The sequence below is a fragment of the Macaca fascicularis genome, chromosome X, assembly GCF_037993035.2.
Source record: "Macaca fascicularis isolate 582-1 chromosome X, T2T-MFA8v1.1".
NCBI lineage: Eukaryota > Metazoa > Chordata > Mammalia > Primates > Cercopithecidae > Macaca > Macaca fascicularis.
In genome coordinates this window covers 115,125,820-115,149,742 of record NC_088395.1, presented here as the reverse complement: position 1 = coordinate 115,149,742, position 23,923 = coordinate 115,125,820, and the positions used below count along the sequence as shown (strand labels likewise).

General features: G+C 35.0%; 1 protein-coding gene across 5 annotated transcripts in view; it reads right to left on the bottom strand.

Annotated features, from left to right (window-relative positions):
* COL4A5 (collagen type IV alpha 5 chain) overlaps positions 1-23,923 on the bottom strand; it is a 264,145-nt gene that overhangs the window by 150,408 nt on the left and 89,814 nt on the right. For all 5 annotated transcript variants that reach the window (XM_074029887.1, XM_065538251.2, XM_065538253.2 and 2 more), the window contains one exon: positions 7,019-7,078. In XM_074029887.1, coding sequence (XP_073885988.1) covers positions 7,019-7,078 — 60 coding nt within the window. The remainder of the gene's footprint in view (positions 1-7,018; positions 7,079-23,923) is intronic.

Sequence of the window (23,923 nt, the reverse complement as noted above, 5' to 3'; positions counted from 1 at the left end):
ATGGGTAAATGTTTAGGAATCAACAGGGTCATATAATAGGTGTTTAACATTTTATGAAATTGCCAAACTTTGTAGACCATTTTCCACTTATACCAATAATCTATAATTGTTCCAGTTGCTTCCACATTCTCATCTATACTTGCTTTGGCTAAAAGTTATTATTAGATATTCTAATAGGTTTATGGTGGTATCTCATTGTGGTTTTCTCTTGCATTTCCCTAATTAACAATGTTAAGCATCTTTTCATGTATCTATTTGCCATCTATATATCTGCTTTTATTAAGTGTCAAAATATTCTTCCAATTTGTTTATAATTAAATTTTATTTGGAGCTGTTTGTTTTATTATTAAATTTTTAGAGTTCTTTATATATTCTGGATACAAGTCTTTTATCAGATATGTAATTTGCAAATATTATTTTTCCTGGACTGTGAATTATCTTTTTATTCTTTTAACAATACTTTTAGAGGAGAACAAGTTTTTACTTTTGAGGAAATACAACTTAACAGTATTTTCTTTGGTGGATCGTGTTTTTGATGTCACATCTATTCTCAAATTGGAAAAGAAAAACAAAAACAGATGTCTTTTAATGGATGAATGGTTAAACAAACTTTGGCAGATCCATACCATGGAATACTAAGCAATAAAAAGGAAATAACTATTGATACATGCAGTAACTTGGATGCTTCTCAAAGGAATTATGCAGAGTGACAAAAGCCAGTCTTACAAAGGCACGTACTTTATGATTCCACTTGTATAACAGTTCTTTTTTACCTGTTTTTAGGTTCAGGGGATACAGGTGCAGGTTTGTTACATGGGTAAATTGCATGTCACTGAGTTTTGGAATACAAATGATCCCATCACCCAGGTAGTGAGTGTCATACCTGATAGGCAGTTTTTCAACAGTCTCCCCCTTATCTTCCCCCACTAGTAGTCTCCAGTGTCTATTGCTACCATCTTTATTTCCATGTGTACTCAGTATTTAGCTCCCACTTATAAGTGAGAACATGTGGTATTTGGTTTTCTGTTCCTGCCTTAATTAGCTAAGAATAATGGCTTCCAGTTGCATCCATGCTGCTGCAAAGGACATGACTTCATTCTTTTTTATGGCTGCATACTGTTTCATTGTGTATATGTAGCACATTTTCTTTAGTCCACTAATGATGGGCATCTAGGTTGATTCCATCTTTGCTATTGTGAATAGTGCTGTGATGAGCATATGAGTGTATGTGTCTCTTCAGTAGAACAGTTGCTTTTCCTTTGGGTATACACCTAGTACTGAGATTGCTGGGTTGAATGGAAATTCTGTTTTAAGTTCTTTAAAAAATCTCCAAACTGCTTTCTACAGTGGCTGAACTGATTAAAGAATCTCCAAACTGATTTCTACAGTGGCTGAACTAATTCAAATTTACACCAACAATGTACAAGAATTCTCTTTTCTCTGCAACCTCACCAACATCTGTTATTTTTTTAATTTTTTAATAATAGCCATTTTAACTGAGATAATGGTATCTCATTATGACTTTAATTTGCATTTCTCTGATGGTTAGTGATATTGAGAATTTTTTCACATATTTGTTGCCCATATGTATGTCTTCTTTTGAGAAGTATATGTTCATGTCCTTTGCCCATTTTAGAAATTTTTTTTTTGCTTGTTGAATTGTTTAAGTTCCTTATAGATTCTGGACATTAGACCTTTTTTGGATGCATAGTTTGTAAATATTTTTGCACATTCTGTAGGCTGTCGGTTTACTCTGTTGATAGTTTCTTTTGCTATACTCTTTTGTTTATTTTGTTATTTTGCTCTTTAGTTTAATAAGGTCACACTTGTCAATTTTTGTTTTGTTGAACTTGCTTTAGGGAACTTTGTCATAAATCATTTCCCAAGGACAATGTCTAGAATGGTATTTCCTACGTTTTCTTCTAGGATTTTTATAGTTTGAGGTCTTACACGTCAGTCTTTAATCCATCTTGAGTTAATTTTTGTATATGGTGAAAGGGAGGGGTCCGATTTCATTCTTCTACATATGGCTAGTCAGTTATCACAGCACCATTTATTGAATAGGGAATTATTTCCTCATTGCTCATAAAACTGATTTTTCTTTACTGATCTTAGTTTGTTGGTTTTGTTTATTCTGTGATCTTTCTAAACTCACTTATAAGTTTTAGGAGTATTTTAGCATATGTCATAACATTTTCTCCACTGACAAATCATATCGTCATCAAAAAAACAAAAAATATATATCTTCCTTTTCAATCTGGATACTTCTTCATTTTTTTTTCTTGTCTTACTGTACTGGCAGTGTTGAATAGAAATGGTGAGAGCAGATGTTCCTGAAGTTAGGAGAAAGGAACTCAGTGTTTTTCCATTGAGTATAATTTTAGCTTTAGGGATTTGGCATATGCCCTTTACGGTTGAGGAAATCTTTTCTACTCCTAGTTTACTAAGAGTAATTTTTATTAGAAATGGATGTTGAATTTTGTTAAATGCATTCTTTGTATCTATTAAGATAATTATATGGGGGTTTATATATTTACGCTCTAAATTTTGTTTTGGTCTTAATATAGTGAATCACAATTTTTGATTTTCAAATGTTAAACCAAACATGGATTCCTGGCATAAATGCCACTTGGTCACAACCTGTCATCCACTTTATATGTTGTTGGATCTGATTTGCTAAAACTTTAAGAATTTCTGTATCTATGCTTATGAGGGATACTGATCTGTGGTTTTCTGTTTCTGTAATTTTGTCATCGTTTCGTTTTGGTATCAGGGCCATGCTTGCTTCACAAAATTAACTGGAGGGCATTCAATATCCCTCTGTTTTTTGAATAAGTTTATGCAAGACTGACACTGGCACTTGCAAAAATGTTTCATAGAATTCATCAGTAAACTCTTCTGGAACAGGAATTCTTAGTTGGAAGGGTTGATAATTCAACTTCCTTAGCATATATAGGGCTATTTATATTTTGCTTCCTTCATTCTACACGCATTCTCAATCACGCATTACATTTGTTTTTGTTTTTGGTAATGTATATTTCTTAAGGAATTTGTCCATTTCCCCTAAGCTGTCAAATTTATTGTTATAAAGTGATTTATGATAGTCCCTTATTGATCTTTTAATGATTGTAGGGTCATTCCTGATATGGGTAATCTGTGTTTTCTATTTTCTTATCATCTTTTGTGCCATCAATTACCAACTTTTGACTGTGTTTTCTATTTTTCTCTAGTTAATATATTGCTACTTTTGTCTTTATTATTTCCTTCATTATCTTAAATTTAATTTGCTTGTCCTTTTCTAGCTTCTTAAGTGAGAAACGTAGGTCGCCAATGTTAAATCTTTCTTCTTTTCTAACATAGACATTTAAATCTATTTCCCACGTATGCCCTGCTTTAATCCCATTCCAAAATTTTCAGTTTTCAACAATATGTAACTAAAATCATTTTCTAATTTTCCTTGATTTCTTCCTTGGTCCAGCAGTTATTTAGAACAGTGCTTTCTAAATTCCAAATAGAAGGAATTTTCTACAAATATTATTATTATTTATTTCTTACTCATTCCATTGTGATAAGAGAATATACTGATATTTTTAATCTTTTGGTAATTAGAGGGTCTCATTTTGTGACCTATCTCATAGTCTACACTGGTGAAAATTCCATGGCTCTTGAAAAAAATTATATTCTGTAGTTGTTTGATATAGGGCTCTTTATATGTCAGTAAAGCCTAAGTTGTTAAGAGTGGAACAACTGAAATAGGAGTGTTAGAATCACAACCATGATTGTGGATTTGTCTATTTCTCCCTTTAATTCTGTCAGTTTTGGCTTCATGTATTTTGAATCTCTGTTATTACACTTGAAACAGCGCTTTGTGTTAAATAAATAGAGGAAAAAAGATACAATCTTCTTATATTTACCCATATTTACACCATTTCTATTACTTTCCATTCCCTCCTATAAATTCACATATCCATCTAGTGAGATTTCCCCTTAGCCTGAAGAAATTTCTTTATATTTATTTTAATGCAAGCCTCTTCATGAATAATTCCCTATTTTTATTATGAGAAAATGTCTTAAATTTGCCTTTATTTTTGAAGTATATTTTCATTGTATATAATAATTGTGCTTGCAAATTTTTTACCTCTCCAACGATGTTCTCACATTGCTGTACGTTATCCAATCTTTTTGATGAGAAGTCTGTCATCATTCATATAATTGTTCCACTATACACAGTGTAAATTTTTCTCTAGCTTCTTTCAAGATTTTCTTTAAATCTCTATTTTTTCAGTAGTTTCATTATGATGGGCCTAGGTATAGTTTTCTTCATTTTTATTTTGCTTGAGGTTTGCTGGACTTCTTATATCTTTAAATTTATATTTTTCACCAAGTGTGGAGAATTCTTGTCATTCTTAGTGTCCCATAATTTATTTTTCTTTTTGCTTTCCTGTTCTTTCTCTCCTGTCCTAGAGGACTCCATTTATATTTGTATTAGACCATTTGACACTGTCACAGAGGTCACTGGGGTCCTATTCTGTGTTTTTTGTTTTTGGTTTTTTTTTTTTCATTTTTTTCTTCAGTGCTCTTCAGATTGAGTTGTTTCTTCTGATTTATCTTTAAGATTACTGACTATTTCTTCTGCCATCTCCATTCTATTGTTAAGCCCATCTGGTGAATTGTTTTTTTCTTATATTCTGCTTTTAAAATATAAATTTTCCTTTTTAAAATACAGTTTCCATTACTCTGTTGTGATTCCTTATTTGGTCACCTATTATGAGGAGATTTTCCTTTTCTATTTTCTGCTTTAAATCATAGTCTACAAATTCCAACATCTGTGTTAGCTCAGGGTTGGTTTTCATTGATTGGTCTTTTTCTTGAAGTAGATCACTTTTACTTGGTAAGTTTTAATTGCATACTGGACATCGTAGGTAATATGGAGAGATTCTGGATTCTCTTAACTTCCTCTGAAGAGTACTGATTAAACTTCTATTTTAAGAAATAGCATAGTTAACTCAGCTGAACTTGAACTTAAAACTCCATTCTCCTTTCAACGGACAATGGTTAAATCTATGCTCAGTTATTGCAGACTTCCAGCTGTTCCTTTTTGCTGGGTTGTATGAACCTTCCTCTATAACTATAAACTTCAGGATTCAAGCAAGAATTTGGATGGAATCTATAAGCAATTTTTTTAGCTCTTTCTAATGTGTTTCCCTACATTCCAGTATATGCCCCTTCACTTTCCAGCCATTCTGGCATCCTCAACTCTGTCTGTTGACTCAAGCCAGTAAGACCATGGGTTTTTGTCTGGGTTTTAGCCATCCTTTGCCATGCAGACTAAGGGCTATACTCAGGGGAAAAGCCATATAAATGCAAACATGCCCAGTGTATTTCCTTTCTTTCAAGTGCAGAGTCCTCTCCTCTTTTTCCTTTGGTTATTTTCTTGTACTATCACATAGCTATTACATTTTGTCCAGAGTATTCCATTCTTATCTCAAGAACAGTTAATCTGATAAACATCACTCTACTATTATATGAAGTTAATCCCTCTTGGTATTTTCACCACTACAGAAAGCACCCTTACTGCAAAACTACTCCCATCAAACTAATGTTACTCAAATAAGTGTTCTGCAGAAGACTATCCAATTAATATTAACAGCTGCTCTGTTAGGGGAAAAGTCTATATAACATGGTCAAATGGGGCTTGGAAATGTAGCATTACAAAACAAACAAATAGGTTTCTTTGCTCCAGAACTTACAAGAATGTCTAATATGCTAACGTACCTTCTATACCTCTAAGTAGATTATGCCCTAGAGATACTGTCCTAAACTGCTTCATATATAATTAGCAACATTAACTCATTCATTAAAAAATATTGAGCCTCAAAGAGTGGAGACTACAGTATGACCCCATCTCCTAGTATAAGACTATAATTCACTGTGCCTTTTTTATTTTATAATATTAATGTCATTCACTGACTTACAGTGGTTAGGCTTATGCTATATAATCTTCATCAATACTTACTTGGTAATCATAATATCTGTACAATAGGAGATGCTGATGTGGAAAAGGTAAGATAGAAATAAACATTCAGCTGGGCACGGTGGCTCACACCTGGAATCCCCTGCCAAGGCGGGTAGATCACTTGAGGCCAGGAGATCGAGACCAGCCTAGCCAACATGGCGAAACCCCATCTCCACCAAAAATACAAAAATAAGTCAGGCATGGTGCTGCATGCCTGTGATCCCAGCTACTTGGGAGGCTGAGGCATGAGAACTGCTTGAACCCAGGGGGCGGAGGTTGCAGTGAGCCTTGATTGTGACACTGTACTCCAGCCTGGGTGACAGAGCAAGACCGCGTCTCAAAAAAAAAAAACAAATAGACGTTCATCTATTATTAACCTGCATAGACTAGATAAAAATACATGAAATTGCCTGGTATCTGGCAGAGATTAGTAGCTTGATAAATGTTTAGCTTCCTTCTTAAGTGTTTTTCCCCTGTCTTTGCCTATTAAGTAAGTTAGTGCTTTCAATAAGACCAATCAGAGTTTGGCAGATTATAGCTCTCAGGCCAAATGCAGATACTAAAGGACCCCAACACTTACCCAAAGGTAGCCACTGGGCTAGGGTTTCTGCACTATTGTCCCTTCTGTGGTTGCCAGAAATATGTTACCAGAAACGAGTCCTGATCCAGACCCCAAGAGGCTCATGTTCTAAGATCCAAGAGCTAAGAATGTTTTTTGTCACTTTTAAAGGTCTATTTATATAAAGGAGTTAAGAATATATGACAGAAACTGATGTGTCCCATAAATCCTAAAATGTTTGCTATATGGCATTTTACATAAAATCTTTGCTGACCCTAAGATATAATCTAATCTTTATAAGCTCTCTAAAATAAGCAGTACAATAGGATTCATTTCACTTACTTAAGTACTGAGATAGAAGTCCTGTTTTTTAAAAAAATATTTATTAAAAACATTAGTTTACTGGCTTTACTAAATTTTCAAATGCCAATCTCAGACCTCACCTTTTCCCCTTTTATGCCACTGCAGTCACACTTTGATCCTGGAGAACACCCATAGCAAGCCTATAAGGAAGAGAAAGAGGGAAAAAATCATTAAATATGAACCCAAAAATCAGACTCTGACTTACAGCTCAACTGAAATAAACAATCCAAACTTGTAAGATAAATACCAGAAAAATATCTGAAAATATATATCAAATTGTAAATAACAGTTACCTCTCAGGAAGCTTGCACCTTTTATTATATACACTTCTGTCTGAACTTTTCAAAATGAGCAAACATAATTTTTATAATTTTAAAGTGAAAAATATCATTTTACAAGATGCTAAAAATGAGAGATCTCTCAATAAAGGCTAAAGATGGAAAGCGACACCATCTTCTACTTACAACAACAAAAACCCATGCACATATATTCACATATAAAGCACAGACATACATTTCAAAGTTAATTATTCTTACATTAACAGCCATTTGGGGTTATCACTACCCTTTACCTCTTCATTAATGCATGAGTGTTGACAGTATGCACAATCTAAAATATGTTAAAAATGGAAAAGAAATTCATACAACTTCCCTGTAATATGATTTGCCACATGTCCAAACTCTCAGGAACTCTCCTTTTTTTCTTCTAACATTGCTTGTAAGAAATTACCTCTCACTCTATATTAGCAGTGACCTTGGCAACTAGACAAAAATGCCTACCACTTCAAGTCACTTGTTTCTCTCCATTCATGAGCAATCATGGAGCATAAAATATATAACACTATCTTTTACCACCTTCCTTTCTTTTCTTTGCTCCTACTCCTTCATCACTAATAATAGCTCAGTCTCTAACAGCTTTACCATAAATGCTGCTCCCACAGTCTAGATGTTCTAAATAGGCATTCAATCATATTAGGAATTGAGGTCTTCAAGCCAGAAAAATATCCTCCTCTAAAATAGAAAACTTATGGAGGAAAAGAATACAGTATGTGACTTCTGCCATTCAGAAATATCCTTTACTCTTAGAAAATGAACTGCTTGGAAAAACAAGTTAGTTTAATATACATTTATAGTTTAGTATTTATTTGCAAGGAGGTGGCATTCTTTTCATCAGATAGATATCAGACTGAGTTACTGAAACCTTTATGTGATATAAATACCAAATAATGACCATCAACCTTGAGGGCCTTTGATATAAAATACCTTAGCCTGTTGCTCAACATTTCACGATTTCCTTTACTCTAGTCACTACTGAAGTACCCTCCTCAGCCCTTTTGAAAGTACTGACCTTATCCTTCTGATCAGAACTTCTAACTAACTCAGCTGCAACTAGAAGTCACCTGCATGCGGAAACCTCTTTTCCTGATTATAAGAGCAAACTACAATGGCTTGATGTTGGAGTGATGTCTCACTCACACTACAAGAGGCTGCTCCAGTGAAAGTTGTGCTCCTGACACTTCAAACAGAAAGTCTGTTATGCAGCTATTATTTATTATTCATAGATGTTTGGGGATTATATACTGATTTTAGTATTTTATGCTAACTACACTACAGATTAAATAGGATTATTCAGACTTATTCATCAAACATGAACTGAATATTACTAGAGGCCAGAAAAATTTTTAGGCACTAGACTTCTAAGATGAATAACACACAGCTCCCTCCAATATATGTAACTAATTCGAGAAATATTTATTGATCACCTGTTATGTGACAGCCACTATGTTATGTTAGGTGCAGGTAGAAGTACAAAGTACATCATTGCTCTCTAGTGGGAAGGATGACCCCATCTACAAAGAGTTATATTACAATGTGCAGGAAACAGAGTTTAATTAAAAATATATAATATTTTTGTGCAAACATAAATTTTAAGTTCCAGACTACGGATTTTATAAAATTTAGAAGATATCGTTTCACAAGAAGATACTGATTCACAAGTTCACAAGACAGTAACTGTCAATGGTCATACTCCCTGAATTAGATTGCGCATGTTGTCAACACTCATGCATTAATGGAGAGGTAAAGAGTAGTGGTAACCCCAAATGGCTGTTAATGTAAGAATAATTAACATCTGACATTGAAATGCATGTCTGGACTTTGTATGTAAATATATGTGCATGAGTTTTGTTGTTGTGAGTAGAAGGCAGTGTAGCTTTCCATCTTCAGCCTTTATTGAGAGATCTTCCTCGTTTAAATACAAATTAAGCTCCTAAAAATAATGCAAAACAACAGTCTGACAGAATTTCATTGATATGAACAAGATTCTATGTGGCGTTTCTTTATAATTGCACTTTGACTTCCGAATATCCAACAATAGCCCCTAACTCCTAATACAATTTATAAACAAGAAAAGCCTTAAATACTCTTGCATGTCATTTTACAAGTAATTTTACGTAATTTTTTGCAATTTTTTATTAATCAACATGTAGCTTTACTTTAGAAAGAACACAGATTTAAACAGTTGGGAATTATAGATAAATGTGTTTAAATGCAATTTAAAATTTTAATTTATATTCTATTTATTCCACCTAAGTTATGAGAATTACTCTGGTACTCACAGGTTAAAACAAAGCAGGCAATTGTAATACGCACACCAACCACTAGATGCCACTTTCCATACAGTTATAACAGTGGCGCCCACAAAGAGATAGTCCCAGTTTGACATCTGGTTAATGGAACAACTTGTTTTTTTTTTTTTACCAACATCTATTAATATTGATTAGGTGTCTAATAAACACAAACACAATAATAGTTCTATGAGTTGTACAAAAGTAGATGTAGGTGCTGCCTTTAAGGAACTTCCAATCTAGGTTTTTTGGTTTTTGTTTTAAGTAACTAGGTATTTTATTTTTTAAGTAACTAGGTATTTTCAGGACATATGAAAAGAATATCAAAATACAATGGAATAATGATACAGCAGTATATCATAAGTTTACTTCAGCAGTTGAATCATTTGACCATGGACAAATCATTTCCAAACTCTTGGGCTGTTTTCTCATTTGTAAAATGGTATACATAGACAGTGTGATCTCCTTAGGTAGCTTCCAGATTTCACTGTCTGTGATTCTGTAGGATTCGCCAAGTAAAAATGAGTGTTATAGTCAATAATTGCTATCAAAGTTAAGAAAAATAGTTCCCTTGAGCCTGAAAGTATTGACAAAAGCTCTGTGGAGAAAGTGAATACATGGACTTCAACTTGGAAGGATAGACAGAAAGATACCCAGAGGAAAAATTGCCATGCTAAGCATGATTAAAATATAAAATTGACTGGGGCAAAGAGGTAAAATGAACATTAAGTTACCTCCGTCTAAAAGGCTTTCTAAGTTCGTACGAAAAAAACTAGTTCTTCAAAATCACTGAAGATGAAAGAAGCAAGAAAATGATGCAACTATTATATTTTAATTTTTTACTGTGGGAGAAAGTAATAAATGAGTAAGGAAAGTTTTATATTATCACACACTAAAACACATCAGAAAACTGCAATAATTAAAATAGTACGGTATTCAGTTAACAAAAATAGGAAGGCCAGAAACAGATCTGCACACGCATGCATGCGCACACACACGCACACAACTACTATATGATAAAAGTCGACATGTCAAATAGATGTGAAAACAATGAATTTTTCAACATATGGTGCTAGAATAAATATAAAAAATAATAAATTTAGATCTCATGCTGCTACAATTAAAACACCAGATGTTAGACTTAAAAGTACAAATAAAAACAAATTCTGTATGAATTAGGGTCACCTAAAGAACCTCACAAAAATTCACATACCAGCAACCCATCCTAAAGATTCTTCCAGTAAGCCTGAAGTTGAATAGCAGAATCTGAAATTTTAATGAACATCTCTAAGTGATTTTGATTCAGGTGTTCCAAAGAGACACATACGACAAAACAATGGCAGAGAGAAATAAGAAATATTCCAATAACGTGGCTAGTTAGGTATCCAGACTGAAATGCTTACTTTAAAAAAATGCTTGGAAAAAAGTAAAAAAATTCTTCCTAAAAGCATCAAAGGGAAGCACAATAGGATTTATCAAATCAAAATCTAGGGAAAACCAAAAAATGAATTGACCAATGAAACTACTTTTTCCCGGAGGACATTTGCCAAACTTGGATAATTTTCGGGTTTTGTTTTATAATTTCTTTTAGTGTAAGGGTGTACCATGCATAAATGTACCTCACAATCCCACACCCGGGGAGGTGGAAGAAAAGATATCTTGGTGCTTAACAGAGAAGTACAGGAAAAAAAATCCTTAAAAAACTCACCACAAACTGGCCAGATTTGCAATCCAAATTAGCATTACCTGAGTGGACTCTGACTGCATTGACCTTCTAGAGGCTGGGCAAAAATACATACAAATTCTACGTAGAAAAAACATGCCTTCATAGTAAACTTCAAATAATTCAAATGCATCATTTTTTAAAGGAAGATGAGATTTCCTAATTAAAAACCATTAAGCATACAAGAAAAAAAATACCATAAGCAAAAACCAAAAGAAACATATGACAACAGAAAGTACTCACTAAATATTTCAGATATTGGAATTATCAAATAAAAAATATATAATAACTATCTTTACAATTATAAAAGAATTTTTCTAACTTAAAAATAATAAAGGGAGCCAGCAATTGTATGAAAATGACATAGTTTAATTGAAATAAAATATACATTCTAGAAGTAAAAGCCATAGTAATTGAAATTTAAAACTCAAAGGATGGCCTTCACAACAGACTACATAGAGCTGAAGACAGAATAAAGTTAAAATACTTAGTAAAGCTAAAAAGAAATTATATATAATGTGGCATAGAGATAAAACATGGAAACTGAAATAATCATTAAGAGACATGGAAGAAAGAACAAGAAAGGATAACATAAAGGAAACTGGGATTCTAGAAGAGGTGAGACAGGGAATAAAGACAATACTAAAGAGACAATGGCTAAGATTCCTCAAGAAAAATCTACACATATTTGTGATTCAAGAAACCAAACAAATCCAATGGCATAAAAATAAAACCTGAAACTAGGTGCAGCAGAACATAACTGCATAACATAAAAGTAAAGGAAAGGCCTTAAAAGCATCAAAAAAGATAAGACAGACTGCCTTCAAGAGAGTGAAAATTAATTTACAGATTAGATCTCAGAAGCAATAATCAAAGCCAGAACACCACAAAATGACATATTTAATATGCTAAGAACCCAGTTCTCTTCATCCTCCCCATCCCTGCCACTTACCCTTCCCGGTCTCTGTTCTCTGTCTTTCCACTCTCTACTTCCATGTGGTCAACTTTTTTAGTTCCCACATACAAGTGAGAACATGCAGTATTTGTCTATCTGTGGCTGGCTTATTTCACTTAAGAGAATAACATTGAGTTCCATCCATGTTGCTGCAAATGACATGATTTCACTAGTTTTTATGGCTAAGTAGTATTCCATTCTGTATATGTACCACATTTTCTTTATCCATTCACCTGTTGATAAACACTTAGGTTAATTGTATATTTTTGTGATTATGAATACTGCTGCAGTAAAGAGGCAAGTGTAGGTATCTCTTTGATATATTGATTTCTTTACCTTTGGATAGACACCCAGTAGTGGAATTGCTGGGTTGTATGGTGATTCTATGTTTAGTGTATTTTTTTTTTCTTTCTTTCTCTTTCTCTCTTTTTTTTTTTAAATCTCCATACAGTTTTCTGGTGGCTATACTAGATTATGTTCACAACAGCATATAAGAGTTCCCTTTTCTTTGTATCCTTGCCAACGTCTGTTGTTTTTGTCTTTTTATTAATAGCCATTTTGAATGGGATAAGATGATATCTCATTGTGGTTTTCATTTGCATTTCTCTGATGATTAGCAATGTTGAGCATTTTACATATACCATTTGTATGTCTTATTTTGAGAAATGTCTGTTCAGGTCCTTCGCCTATTTTAAATGGGATTAATTGGAGTTTTGTTTTGTTTTATTCCTGTTGAGTTGAGTTCCTTTTATATTCTCAATATTAATCCCCGTCAGATAAATACTTTGCAAAAATTTTATCCCATTCAACAAGTTGCTTATTCCCTCTGTTGATTGTTTCATTTGCTGTTCAGAAGCTTTTTATTTAATATAGCCCCATTTGTCTATTTTTGCTTTTGTTGCCTGTGCTTTTGAGGTCTTAGTCAAATTATTTGCCTAGACCAATGTCCAGAAGAGTTTTCTCCTGGATTTTCTTCTAGTAGTTTTATACTTTCAGGTCTTCTATTTACATAAAATGTTTGCTTGTTGAATTTCTTAAGTTCCTTGTAGATTCTGGACATTAGACCTTTGTTGGATGCACAGTTCACAAACCATTCTGTAGGTTGTCTGTTTACTCTGTTGATAGTTTCTTTTCCTGTGCAAAAGAAGATTTAAGTCTAATCTAGCCTGAGTTAATTTTTGTATATGGTGAGAAATACGGGTCCAGTTTCATTCTTCTACATGTGGCTATCCAATTTTCACAGCACCATTTATTGAAGAGGATTATCTTTCCCCAGTGTAAGCTCTTGTCAGCTTTGTTGAAGATCAATTGGCTATGAAGATGTGGCTTTATTTCTGGGTTCTCTATTCTGTTCCATTGGTCTATGATTTCATAACAATATAATGCAGTTTGAGTTACTACAGCCCTGTAATACATTTTGAAGTCAGGAAATGTGATGCCTCTAGCTTTGTGTTTAGGTCAGGGTTGCATTGGCTATTCAGGCTCTTTTTTGGTTTCATATACGTTTTAGGATTTTTTTTTCCTAATTCTGTGAAAAAATGGCATTGGCATTTTGATAGAGATTATGTTGAATGTACAGATTCCTTTGGGCGATATGATCATTTTAACAATATTAATTCTTCTGATCCATGAGTATAAAATATTTTTCCATTTGCTTGTGTCATCTGCATTTCTTTCATCAGTGTTTTGTAGGTTTCCTTGTAGAATCTATCCTCCTTGGTTCAATTTATTCCTATGTATTTTACTTATTTTACCTAATGTAAATGGAATTGCCTTCTTTATTTCTTTCCTGGTTAGATCATTATTGGTGTATAGAAAGGCTACTGATTTTTGTACATTGATTTGGTATCCTACAACTTCACTGAATTCATTCTTTAAGTTTCTCTAGATAGATATATTAGTAAAGAGGGGCAATTTGACTTCTTCTTTTCCCATTTGGATGCCTTTTTTATTTTTCACTTGCTTGATTGCTCTTACTAGGACCTCCAGTACTGTGTCAAATAGGAGTGGTGAAAGTGAGCATCCTTGTCTTGTTCTAGCTTTTAGAGGAAAGGATTTCATCTTTTCTTCATTGAATATGATGTTTGCAGTGGATTTGACGTATATGGCCTTTATTATGTTATGTTCTTTCTATGCCTAGTTTGTTGAGAGTTTCAATCATGAAGGGATGTTAAATTTTATCAAATGTCTTTTCTGCATCTATTGAGATGATCATACTATTCTTTCATTCCACTGATGTAATGTATCACATTTATTGATTTGCAAAGGTTGTGCCTTCCTTGCCATAAATCCCAATGGACCATGTGTATTATATTTTTGAGGTACTGTTGAATTTGATTTGCTAGTATTTTTTTAATTGTTGTTCAATCTATCTTCACCAGGGATATTTGCCAGCAGTTTCCTTTTTTGGTTGAGCCCTTGTCTGATTTTCATATCAGGGTGATGCTGGCCTCGTGGAATGAATTAAGGAGAATTTCCTACCCTAGGATTTTCTGGAATAGCCTCAGGAGGATTGGTATTAATTCTGTCTTGTATGATTGTTAGAATTTGGCTGTGTATCCATCTGGTGCTAGGCTTTTCTTCATAGGGAGAATTTTGATTACTGATTCAATCTCACTACTCATTACTGGTTTGTTCAGGTTTTCTATTTCTTCCTGATTCAATCTTGGTAAGTAGTATGTTTCCAGGAATTTATCCATTACTTCTAGGATTTCCAGTGTGTCAGCGTATAGTTGTCCATAATAATCTCTGATGATCTTGTGTATTTTGTGATGTCAGTTGTAATGTCTTTTTTTCATTTCTGATTTTATTTGGGTCTTTTCTTGGTTAGACTAGCTAGCAGTTTACAAATTTTGTGTATCTTTTCAAAGAAGCAGCTTTACATTTTATTGATCCCTTATGTTTGTTTTTATAGTCTGTTTAGTTCTGCTGTGATCTTTGCTAGTTTTTTTCTTCTGCTAATTTTCGATTTGGTTTGTTCTTGCTTTTCTAGTTCCTTGAGGTGCATTGCTAGATTGTTAAATTTTTATTTTTCTACGTTTTTAATGTAGGCATTTACTGCTATAAACTTCTCTCATCGCACTATTTTTGCTGAATATGTGTGCTATGTTTACATTTTCACTTCAATACATTTTTAAATTTCCATCATAATTTCTTCATTGACCCAGTGGTCATTCAGGAGCATGTTATTTAATTTCCATGTATTTTCAGAGTTTCCAATCTTCATCTTTTTATTGATTTCTAGTTTTATTCCAAAGTGGTCTAAAAAGAAAACTGATATTATTTCATTTTTTAAAATTTGTTGATACTTATATTGTGGCCTAACACATGATCTACATGATTTATCCTGGAGAATGGTCCATGTGCTGATGAAAAGGATGTATATCCTTCAGTTGTTGGGTAGAATGTTTTGTAAATATCTGTTAGGTTTATTGGGTCTAAAGCCCTGTTTATATCCAATGTTTCTTTGTTGATTTTCTATCTAGATGATCTGTCTAAATACTGAGAGTGGAATGTTGAAACCCCCACTTTGATTGTATTGTCATCTATTTCTCTCTTTAGAATATCTGCTTTATGAATCTGGATGCTACAGTATGGAGTACATATATATTTGAAGCTGCTGTATATTCTTGCTGGATTGTTCCATTTATCATTATATAATGACCTTCTTTGTCATTTTTATTTTCAACTGTTCTTGACTTAAATTCTCTTTTATCTGATATAGGTATAGCTATTCCTGCTCACTACTGTTTCCCATTTGTATAGAATATCTTCTTCCATCCCTTTACTTTCAGTCTATATGTGACTTTACTGTTAGGGTGACTTTCTTATATGTAGCATAAAGTTGCATCATGTTTTTTAAAAAATTCATTCAGCCATTTAATATATTTTAAGTGGAAAATACAATCCATTTACATTCAAGGTTATTATTAATATGTGAAGCTCTGTTTCTGTAATTTTGTTAATGATTTTCTGGTTGTTTTATATATTCTTTTTTTTTTTTTTTTTTTTTTTTTGAGACAGAGTCTCGCTCTGTCACCCGGGCTGGAGTGCAGTGGCCGGATCTCAGCTCACTGCACCCTCCGCCTCCCAGGTTTAGGCCATTCTCCTGTCTCAGCCTCCCAAGTAGCTGGAACTACAGGCGCCCGCCACCTCGCCCAGTTAGTTTTTTTTGTATTTTTTAGTAGACACGGGGTTTCACCGTGTTCGCCAGGATGGTCTCGATCTCCTGACCTCGTGATCCGCCCGTCTCGGCCTCTCAAAGTGCTGAGATTACAGGCTTGAGCCACCGCGCCTGGCCTGTTTTATATATTCTTTATTTCTTTTTCTCTTTTTAGTTGTTTTTGAGGTTTGGTAGATTGCTATAGTGTTACCACTTGTGTCCTTTCTTTTCCTTCTTTGATTGACTGGTTTACCTGTGAGTTTTATACTTTCATGTTCTTTCATGATCTTAAATATTGTCCTTTTGCTTCCAAGTTTAGGACTAACTTGAGCATTTCTTGTAGGGTCAGTCTAGTCATAAAGAATTCCCTCAGCATTTGCTTATCTGTGAAAGGTTTTTCATTTCTTCTTCATTGATGAAGGATAATTTTGAGGGATGTAGTACTCTTGGCTGGCAATATTTTTCTTTCAGCACTTTGAATATATTTATCCCCATTCTCTTCTGGCCTATAAGGTTTCTGCTGAGCAGTCCACTGTTAGCTTGATAGGGTTTCATTTAGAAGTGACTAGACACTTTTCTCTTACTGTTTTCAGGATTTGCTCTTTATATTTGACTTTAGACATTCTGACTATAATGTGCCATGGAGAAGATTTCTTTGCATTATATCTTCCTAAGGATCACTGAGCCTCCTGTATCTGATTGTGTAAATCTCTCACTAGACTTCGGAAGTTTTCACCAATTCTTTAAATAGGTTTTCTAATCCTTTCTTTGTCTCTTTATCCTTGGGGCTAACAATAATTTTTTAAGATTTGATCAATTTATGTTGTCCCGAATGACACAAAGCTTTGCTCATTCTTTTTAAAATTGTTCTTTCCTTATTTCTACCTGACTGGTTTATTTAAAAAGAACTGACTTCAAGTTTTGAGATTCTTTATTCTGCCTAATCTAGCCTATTCTTGAAGCTTTCAAATGCATTTTGTATTTCTATCAATGAGTTATTCAGTTCCAGAATTTCTATTTGGTTCTTTTTAAAAATACTTATCTCTTTAGTAATATTGTTCATTCTTATCCTTAACTGTGTTTTGATTTCCTTGTATTGTTTTTCAGAATTATCTTAAATCTCACCCAGCTTCTTTAATTTCAGTATTTTGAATTCTTTCTCTGGATTTCAAAAGTGTCCTTTTGATTAAGATCTATTGTTGTAGAATTATTGTGTTCCTTTGCAAGTGTCATATTTCCTTGCTTTTCCATATTTCTTGTGTCCTTGTGTTGGTAACTGTGCATCTACTGTAACAGCTATTTCTTCCTATTTTTGAATTTACTTTCATAGGGAAGGATATTTTTCTGAAGATGTATCTAAGATGTTGGCTATGTATGGTACTTCAGCTTTGATTCTGTTCACATTACTGTAGTCTCTGTGTGATTTCTTTGGCTGTAAACAGCATTAGTGGTGTTTATGGTTTCTTTGGTGTGTTAGGGTATGGTTATTAGTGAAAGCTGTGGTGAAGTTGTGCTGGAGACTGGAATAACAGGTGAGCTAGTCTTAAAGATGCGGTGGTGGCAGCAGTGGACTGAGCATGCGTATCTTTGTACCCCAGAGCATTTTACACTGGCACTGGTGTTGGCTGTTGTCAGTGGGCCTATTCTTAGGCCTCCAGGGGTCTTGCTTGGATGCTGATAATGCCAGCAGTGGACCAGGTGGGTGAGCAGGTTCTTCAGTCCCTGGGCTGCTGGTGTGGTGCGGGTGATGGCAGTAGCAGTGGATGGACAATTGTCTGGGTCCTGAGCAGTGTGCACTGATGTTGATAGTAGCTGCAATGGGCTGGGTAGGCCAGTGTCCAGGCCCATATGTGGTGCTTGCAGGCAGGTACCAGCTGAAGCGGTAGTGATTGGGAGTTTAGGCCCAACCTCAGGCCCCCAGGAGGACTGGGGCCCACGGTGGTGGATTGGGTTAGACGATCCCCACGACCTCAGGCTATGTGTTCTCTCTCAGAGTAGAAGCTCAGTTCTGCAGCTTGTGCTCAGGACCCCAATGGTGAGTGCAGGCACCAGCTGTTAGGTGGGGGTGGGGTAATCTTCAGTATCCAGGTGGAGTGTTCAGGTGAGGGGTGGTAGCAGCCATGCTGAGACTCTGCCACTGGAAAGAGTGGGGCTGTCCTTGGTGGTCTCAGTTTGGGCTGGTGGGTAGGCGACATGCATCCCGTTCATACTGTGGCATTTAAAATATAGAATTAAAAGAAATACACACTGGTAATACGATATAAGTGAGATAGGGTGAAAGAAGTTAAAGCATTCTTAAGGTCTTTGTAACTGTGTAGAAAACTGGTAAGGATATTGATTACTTTGGACTTTGATACATATACAACCTAGATATTTTCATTTCTAGGGTAAACCTTTAAAAAAGATAAATAAGGTGTTAATCCCAAAGTAATTGAGGGGCACAATACTTAATATATCCAAAAGAAGATGAAAGAGAGGTAGACAGAGAAAGTGATACCTTAAAATGCAGGACAAATAAAACAAATACATCAGTAATTACATCAAGCATAATTAAGTGTAAATTGACACAACATGAGACAAATTTGGAATAAGGTACATTATAAAAAACAACTAGCACAGACTCTTCAAAAAGTCAATGCCAGCTGGGTGTGGTGACTCATTCCTATAATCCCAGCACTTTGGGAAGCCAAGGTGGGAGGACCACTTGAGCCCGGGAGTTTACATCCAGCCTGGGGCACAAGACAAGACCCCATCTCCACAAAAAAATTAAACATTAACCAGGCATGGTGACATGCACCTGTAGTCTTAGCTAGAGGAGGGAGGATCACTTGAGCCTATGAGATTAAGGCTGCAGTGAGCCATAATTGTTCCACCGCACTCCAGTATGTGCAACAGAGCAAGACCCTGTCAAAAAAAAAAAAGAAGAAGAAGAAGAAGAAGAAAGGCAAGGAAAGGAAAAGAAGAAGAAGAAGGAGGAGGAGGAGGAGGAGGAGGAAAAAGAGGAGGAGGAGGAGGAGGAAGAAGGAAGGAAGGGAAAGAAAGAGAAGAAAGAGGGAGGGAGAGAGAAAGAAAGAAAGAGAGAAAGAGAGAAAGAGGAGAAAGAAGAGAAAGAAGAGAAAGAAGAGGAAGAAGAGGAAGAAAAGGAAGAAAAGAAAGAAAGAGAAAGAAAGAGGAAAAGGAAAGGGAAAAAGTCAATGCCATGCCATGGGAGAGATGACTTTGTGAATGGCAGTGTGAGGACCTCTGTGGACCATCTCCCTAGCAAAACAATGGTATGTGGTGAAATTTATTTTTTAAAAACTCAAGTATCTGAATATTGTCCTAAGAACATACAGCCAATGAAGAAACATTCAACAATATGTGTTAAATCTTGATATGTACAACAGGTATCTATGGCATCATGACCTGCTCCTTCCTTCTCCACCTCCCTTGCTCAGCTTCACAAAAGCCTTACCCAAGATAGGTGCATCCACAAACCAGGGCTCCTTCTCCTCCCAGCTCCCAGTTAAGCACTACAGTATCTCACAGGAAGGAACAGGTCATCAGCATTTCTGATCTCCCCCTACCCTGGGTTTCCTGTTATAGAAGCTCTGTTCCAAGTGAGAGTAGCTGAGAGTTCTCAGGCTCTTGTCCTCCACACAGCCCTAACTCATAAGACAAAAGATCTACTCCAGCCAGGCGCGGCAGCCCAAGAGTATTTGATCTGATTGCCCTCACTCTATCTTGCTCATAAAACAGAAGATGATGCTGAAAGAGGCAAGCCAGGAAGATCAAAGGCTAGTCTTCCTGATTAGTGCCCTGCTAAAAAAGTAGGGGTGTTACTCCAAAAGAAGGGGAACACTGTTGCCGCTACCGGCTCTGAAATAATGTCAGCAATTTTGTCTAGAGTAAGGGAAGACAGTAAGAATCGAGAGTTCTATAAATCTTAATTAAACTCTAATAGGTTATAATTTATGTGGTAAGCAACCCTTAAGAAAAACAAATGAAAAACACATTAAATAAAATCATTAAAGAAACTGCAATATTAAACTAGAAAATAGCCACTTAATAAAAAAAAGGCAGTAAAGGAGGAACAGAAGAACAACAACAAAAAACCATGAGATACATAGAAAACAAAAAGTGAAATTATGGACAAAAATCCAACTATATCAATAATAACATTGAACGTGCATGGATTAAACAAGCCAAACAAAAGTCAAAGATTGTCAGACTTCGTAAAAAAATCAAGATCCAATGGCAGCTATCAAACACATTCGATTAAAACATACAAAAAGGTTGAAACTACAAGGATTGAAAAATACAGTCATGCTAACAGCAACCTTAGGGAAGCTAGAGTAGATGTACTAATAACTGACAAAATATATTCTAAAACAAAAAAAAATTCTAGAGATAGAGAGGGGCATTTTATAATGATAAAAGTGTCAATTCTACAGGAAGCCATATCAATTATAAACACAAATACATTTAACAACAGAACACCAAGATACATGAAACAAAAACTGGCTGAACTGAAGTAAGAAATAGACAATTCAAAAATAGTTGGGGACTTCAACACTTCACTTTTAATAATGAGTGGAACAGTGAGAGAGAATATCAACAAGGAAATAGAGGGCTTGAACAACACTATAAACCAACTGCACCTAAGACACATCTATTCAACACTCTGCCCAATAACAGTAGAATATACCTTTTTCTCAAGAATGCATAGAACATTCTCCAGGATAGATTATATGCTAGGCCATAAAACAAACATCAATAAACTTAAAAGTATGGCAATCATACAAAGTATGTTTTCCAACCACAATGAAAGAAAATTAGAAATCAATAAGAGAAATAAACAGGATATTAACAAGTATACAGAAAAGAAATAATTCACTTTTAACTAACCTATAGGTCAAAGAGTTAGGAAAAGAAGAAGTCAAATTGTCCCTGTTTGCAGATGACATGATTGTATATTTAGAAAACCCCATTGTCTCAGCCCAAAATCTCCTTAAGCTGATAAGAAACTTCAGCAAAGTCTCAGGATACAAAATTAATGTGCAAAAATCACAAGCATTCGTATACACCAGTAACAGACAAACAGAGAACCAAATCATGAATGAACTTCCATTCACAATTGCTTCAAAGAGAATAAAACACCTAGGAATCCAACTTACAAGGGATGTAAAGGACCTCTTCAAGGAGAACTACAAACCACTGCTCAACGAAATAAAAGAGGACACAAACAAATGGAAGAACATACCATGCTCATGGATAGGAAGAATCAATATTGTGAAAATGGCCATACTGCCCAAGGTAATTTATAGATTCAATGCCATCCCCATCAAGCTACCAATGACTTTCTTCACAGAATTGGAAAAAACTGCTTTAAAGTTCATATGGAAACAAAAAAGAGCCCGCATCTCCAAGACAATCCTAAGTCAAAAGAACAAAGCTGGAGGCATCACGCTACCTGACTTCAAACTATACTACAAGGCTACAGTAACCAAAACAGCATGGTACTGGTACCAAAACAGAGATATAGACCAACGGAACAGAACAGAGTCCTCAGAAATAATACCACACATCTACAGCCATCTGATCTTTGATAAACCTGAGAAAAACAAGAAATGGGGAAAGGATTCCCTATTTAATAAATGGTGCTCGGAAAATTGGCTAGCCATAAGTAGAAAGCTGAAACTGGATCCTTTCCTTACTCCTTATACGAAAATTAATTCAAGATGGATTAGAGACTTAAACGTTAGACCTAATACCCTAAAAACCCTAGAAGAAAACCTAGGTAATATCATTCAGGACATAGGCATGGGCAAGGACTTCATGTCTAAAACACCAAAAGCAACGGCAACAAAAGCCAAAATTGACAAATGGAATCTAATTAAACTAAAGAGCTTCTGCACAGCAAAAGAAACTACCATCAGAGTGAACAGGCAACCTACAGAATGGGAAAAAATTTTTGCAATCTACTCATCAGACAAAGGGCTAATATCCAGAACCTACAAAGAACTCAAACAAATTTACAAGAAAAAAACAAACAACCCCATCAAAAAGTGGGCAAAGGATATGAACAGACATTTCTCAAAAGAGGACATTCATGCAGCCAACAGACACATGAAAAAATGCTCATCGTCAATCAATGTCCATCAGTGACAGACTGGATTAAGAAAATGTGGCACATATACACCACGGAATACTATGCAGCCATAAAAAAGGATGAGTTTGTGTCCTTTGTAGGGACATGGACGCAGCTGGAAACCATCATTCTCAGCAAACTATCGCAAGAACAGAAAACCAAACACCGCATGTTCTCACTCATAGGTGGGAACTGAACAATGAGATCGCTTGGACTCAGGAAGGGGAACATCACACACCGGGGCCTATCACGGGGAGTGGGGAGGGGGGAGGGATTGCATTGGGAGTTATACCTGATGTAAATGATGAGTTGATGGGTGCAGCACACCAACATGGCACAAGTATACATATGTAACAAACCTGCAAGTTATGCACATGTACCCTAGAACTTAAAGTATAATAATAATAATTTAAAAAAAGAGCATAAAAAAAAATATTCTGAGATGAGTGAAAATAAAACCACAAAATACCAAAACATATGGGACTCAATGCCAAATCATAAACTAATATTTCAATGTAAGACATCAGAAAAAGAGAGCAAAGTAACCCTAAAACAAGTAGAAAGAAGGAAATAATAAAGATTTGAGCTGAAATTAATGAAATGAACAATAAAAAATCAACAGAGAAAATCAACAAAATCAAAAGCGGGTTCTCAGAAAAGCTCAAAAAATTGTCAAACCACCAAGAAAAGAAAAGACTCAAATTAAAATCAGAAATAAAAGAGAGGACATTACTATCAAGATCGGAATAACAGGGAACTTCCTCAACTTGATAAGGGCATGTACAAAAAGCCCACAGCTAACATTATACTTAATGGTGAAAGACTAAATCATTTCCCTATAAGACCAGGAACAAGACAAGAATGTCCACTCTGTCATTTCTTTTCCACATAATCCTAGAGGTTGTCTGTAGGGCAATTAGACAAGGAAATTAACAATCCATATGCAATTTTTTTCATTTTTAATTTTTTGTGGGTATATAGTAGGTTTATGTATTTATGGGGTGTGTGAGATGTTTTGATACAGGCATGCAATGTGAAATAATCACATCACAAACCATCCATATCGAAAAAAAAGAAAGTAAATCCCTATCTCTTTGCATAAGACATAGTCTTATATGCAGAAAAATCCTATTAGAGCAAATAAATGAATTTAGCAAGGTCACATGGTACAAAATCAATATATAAAAATTGTAGACCAGGCGCGGTGGCTCATGCCTGTAATCCCAGCACTTGCGGAGGCTGAGGTGGGTGGATCACGAGGTCAGGAGATGGAGACCACCCTGGCTAACACGGTGAAACCCCGTCTCTACTAAAAAAAAAAAATAGAAAAAATTAGCCAGGCGTGGTGGCATGCGCCTGTAGTCCCAGCTACTAAAGAGGCTGAGGCAA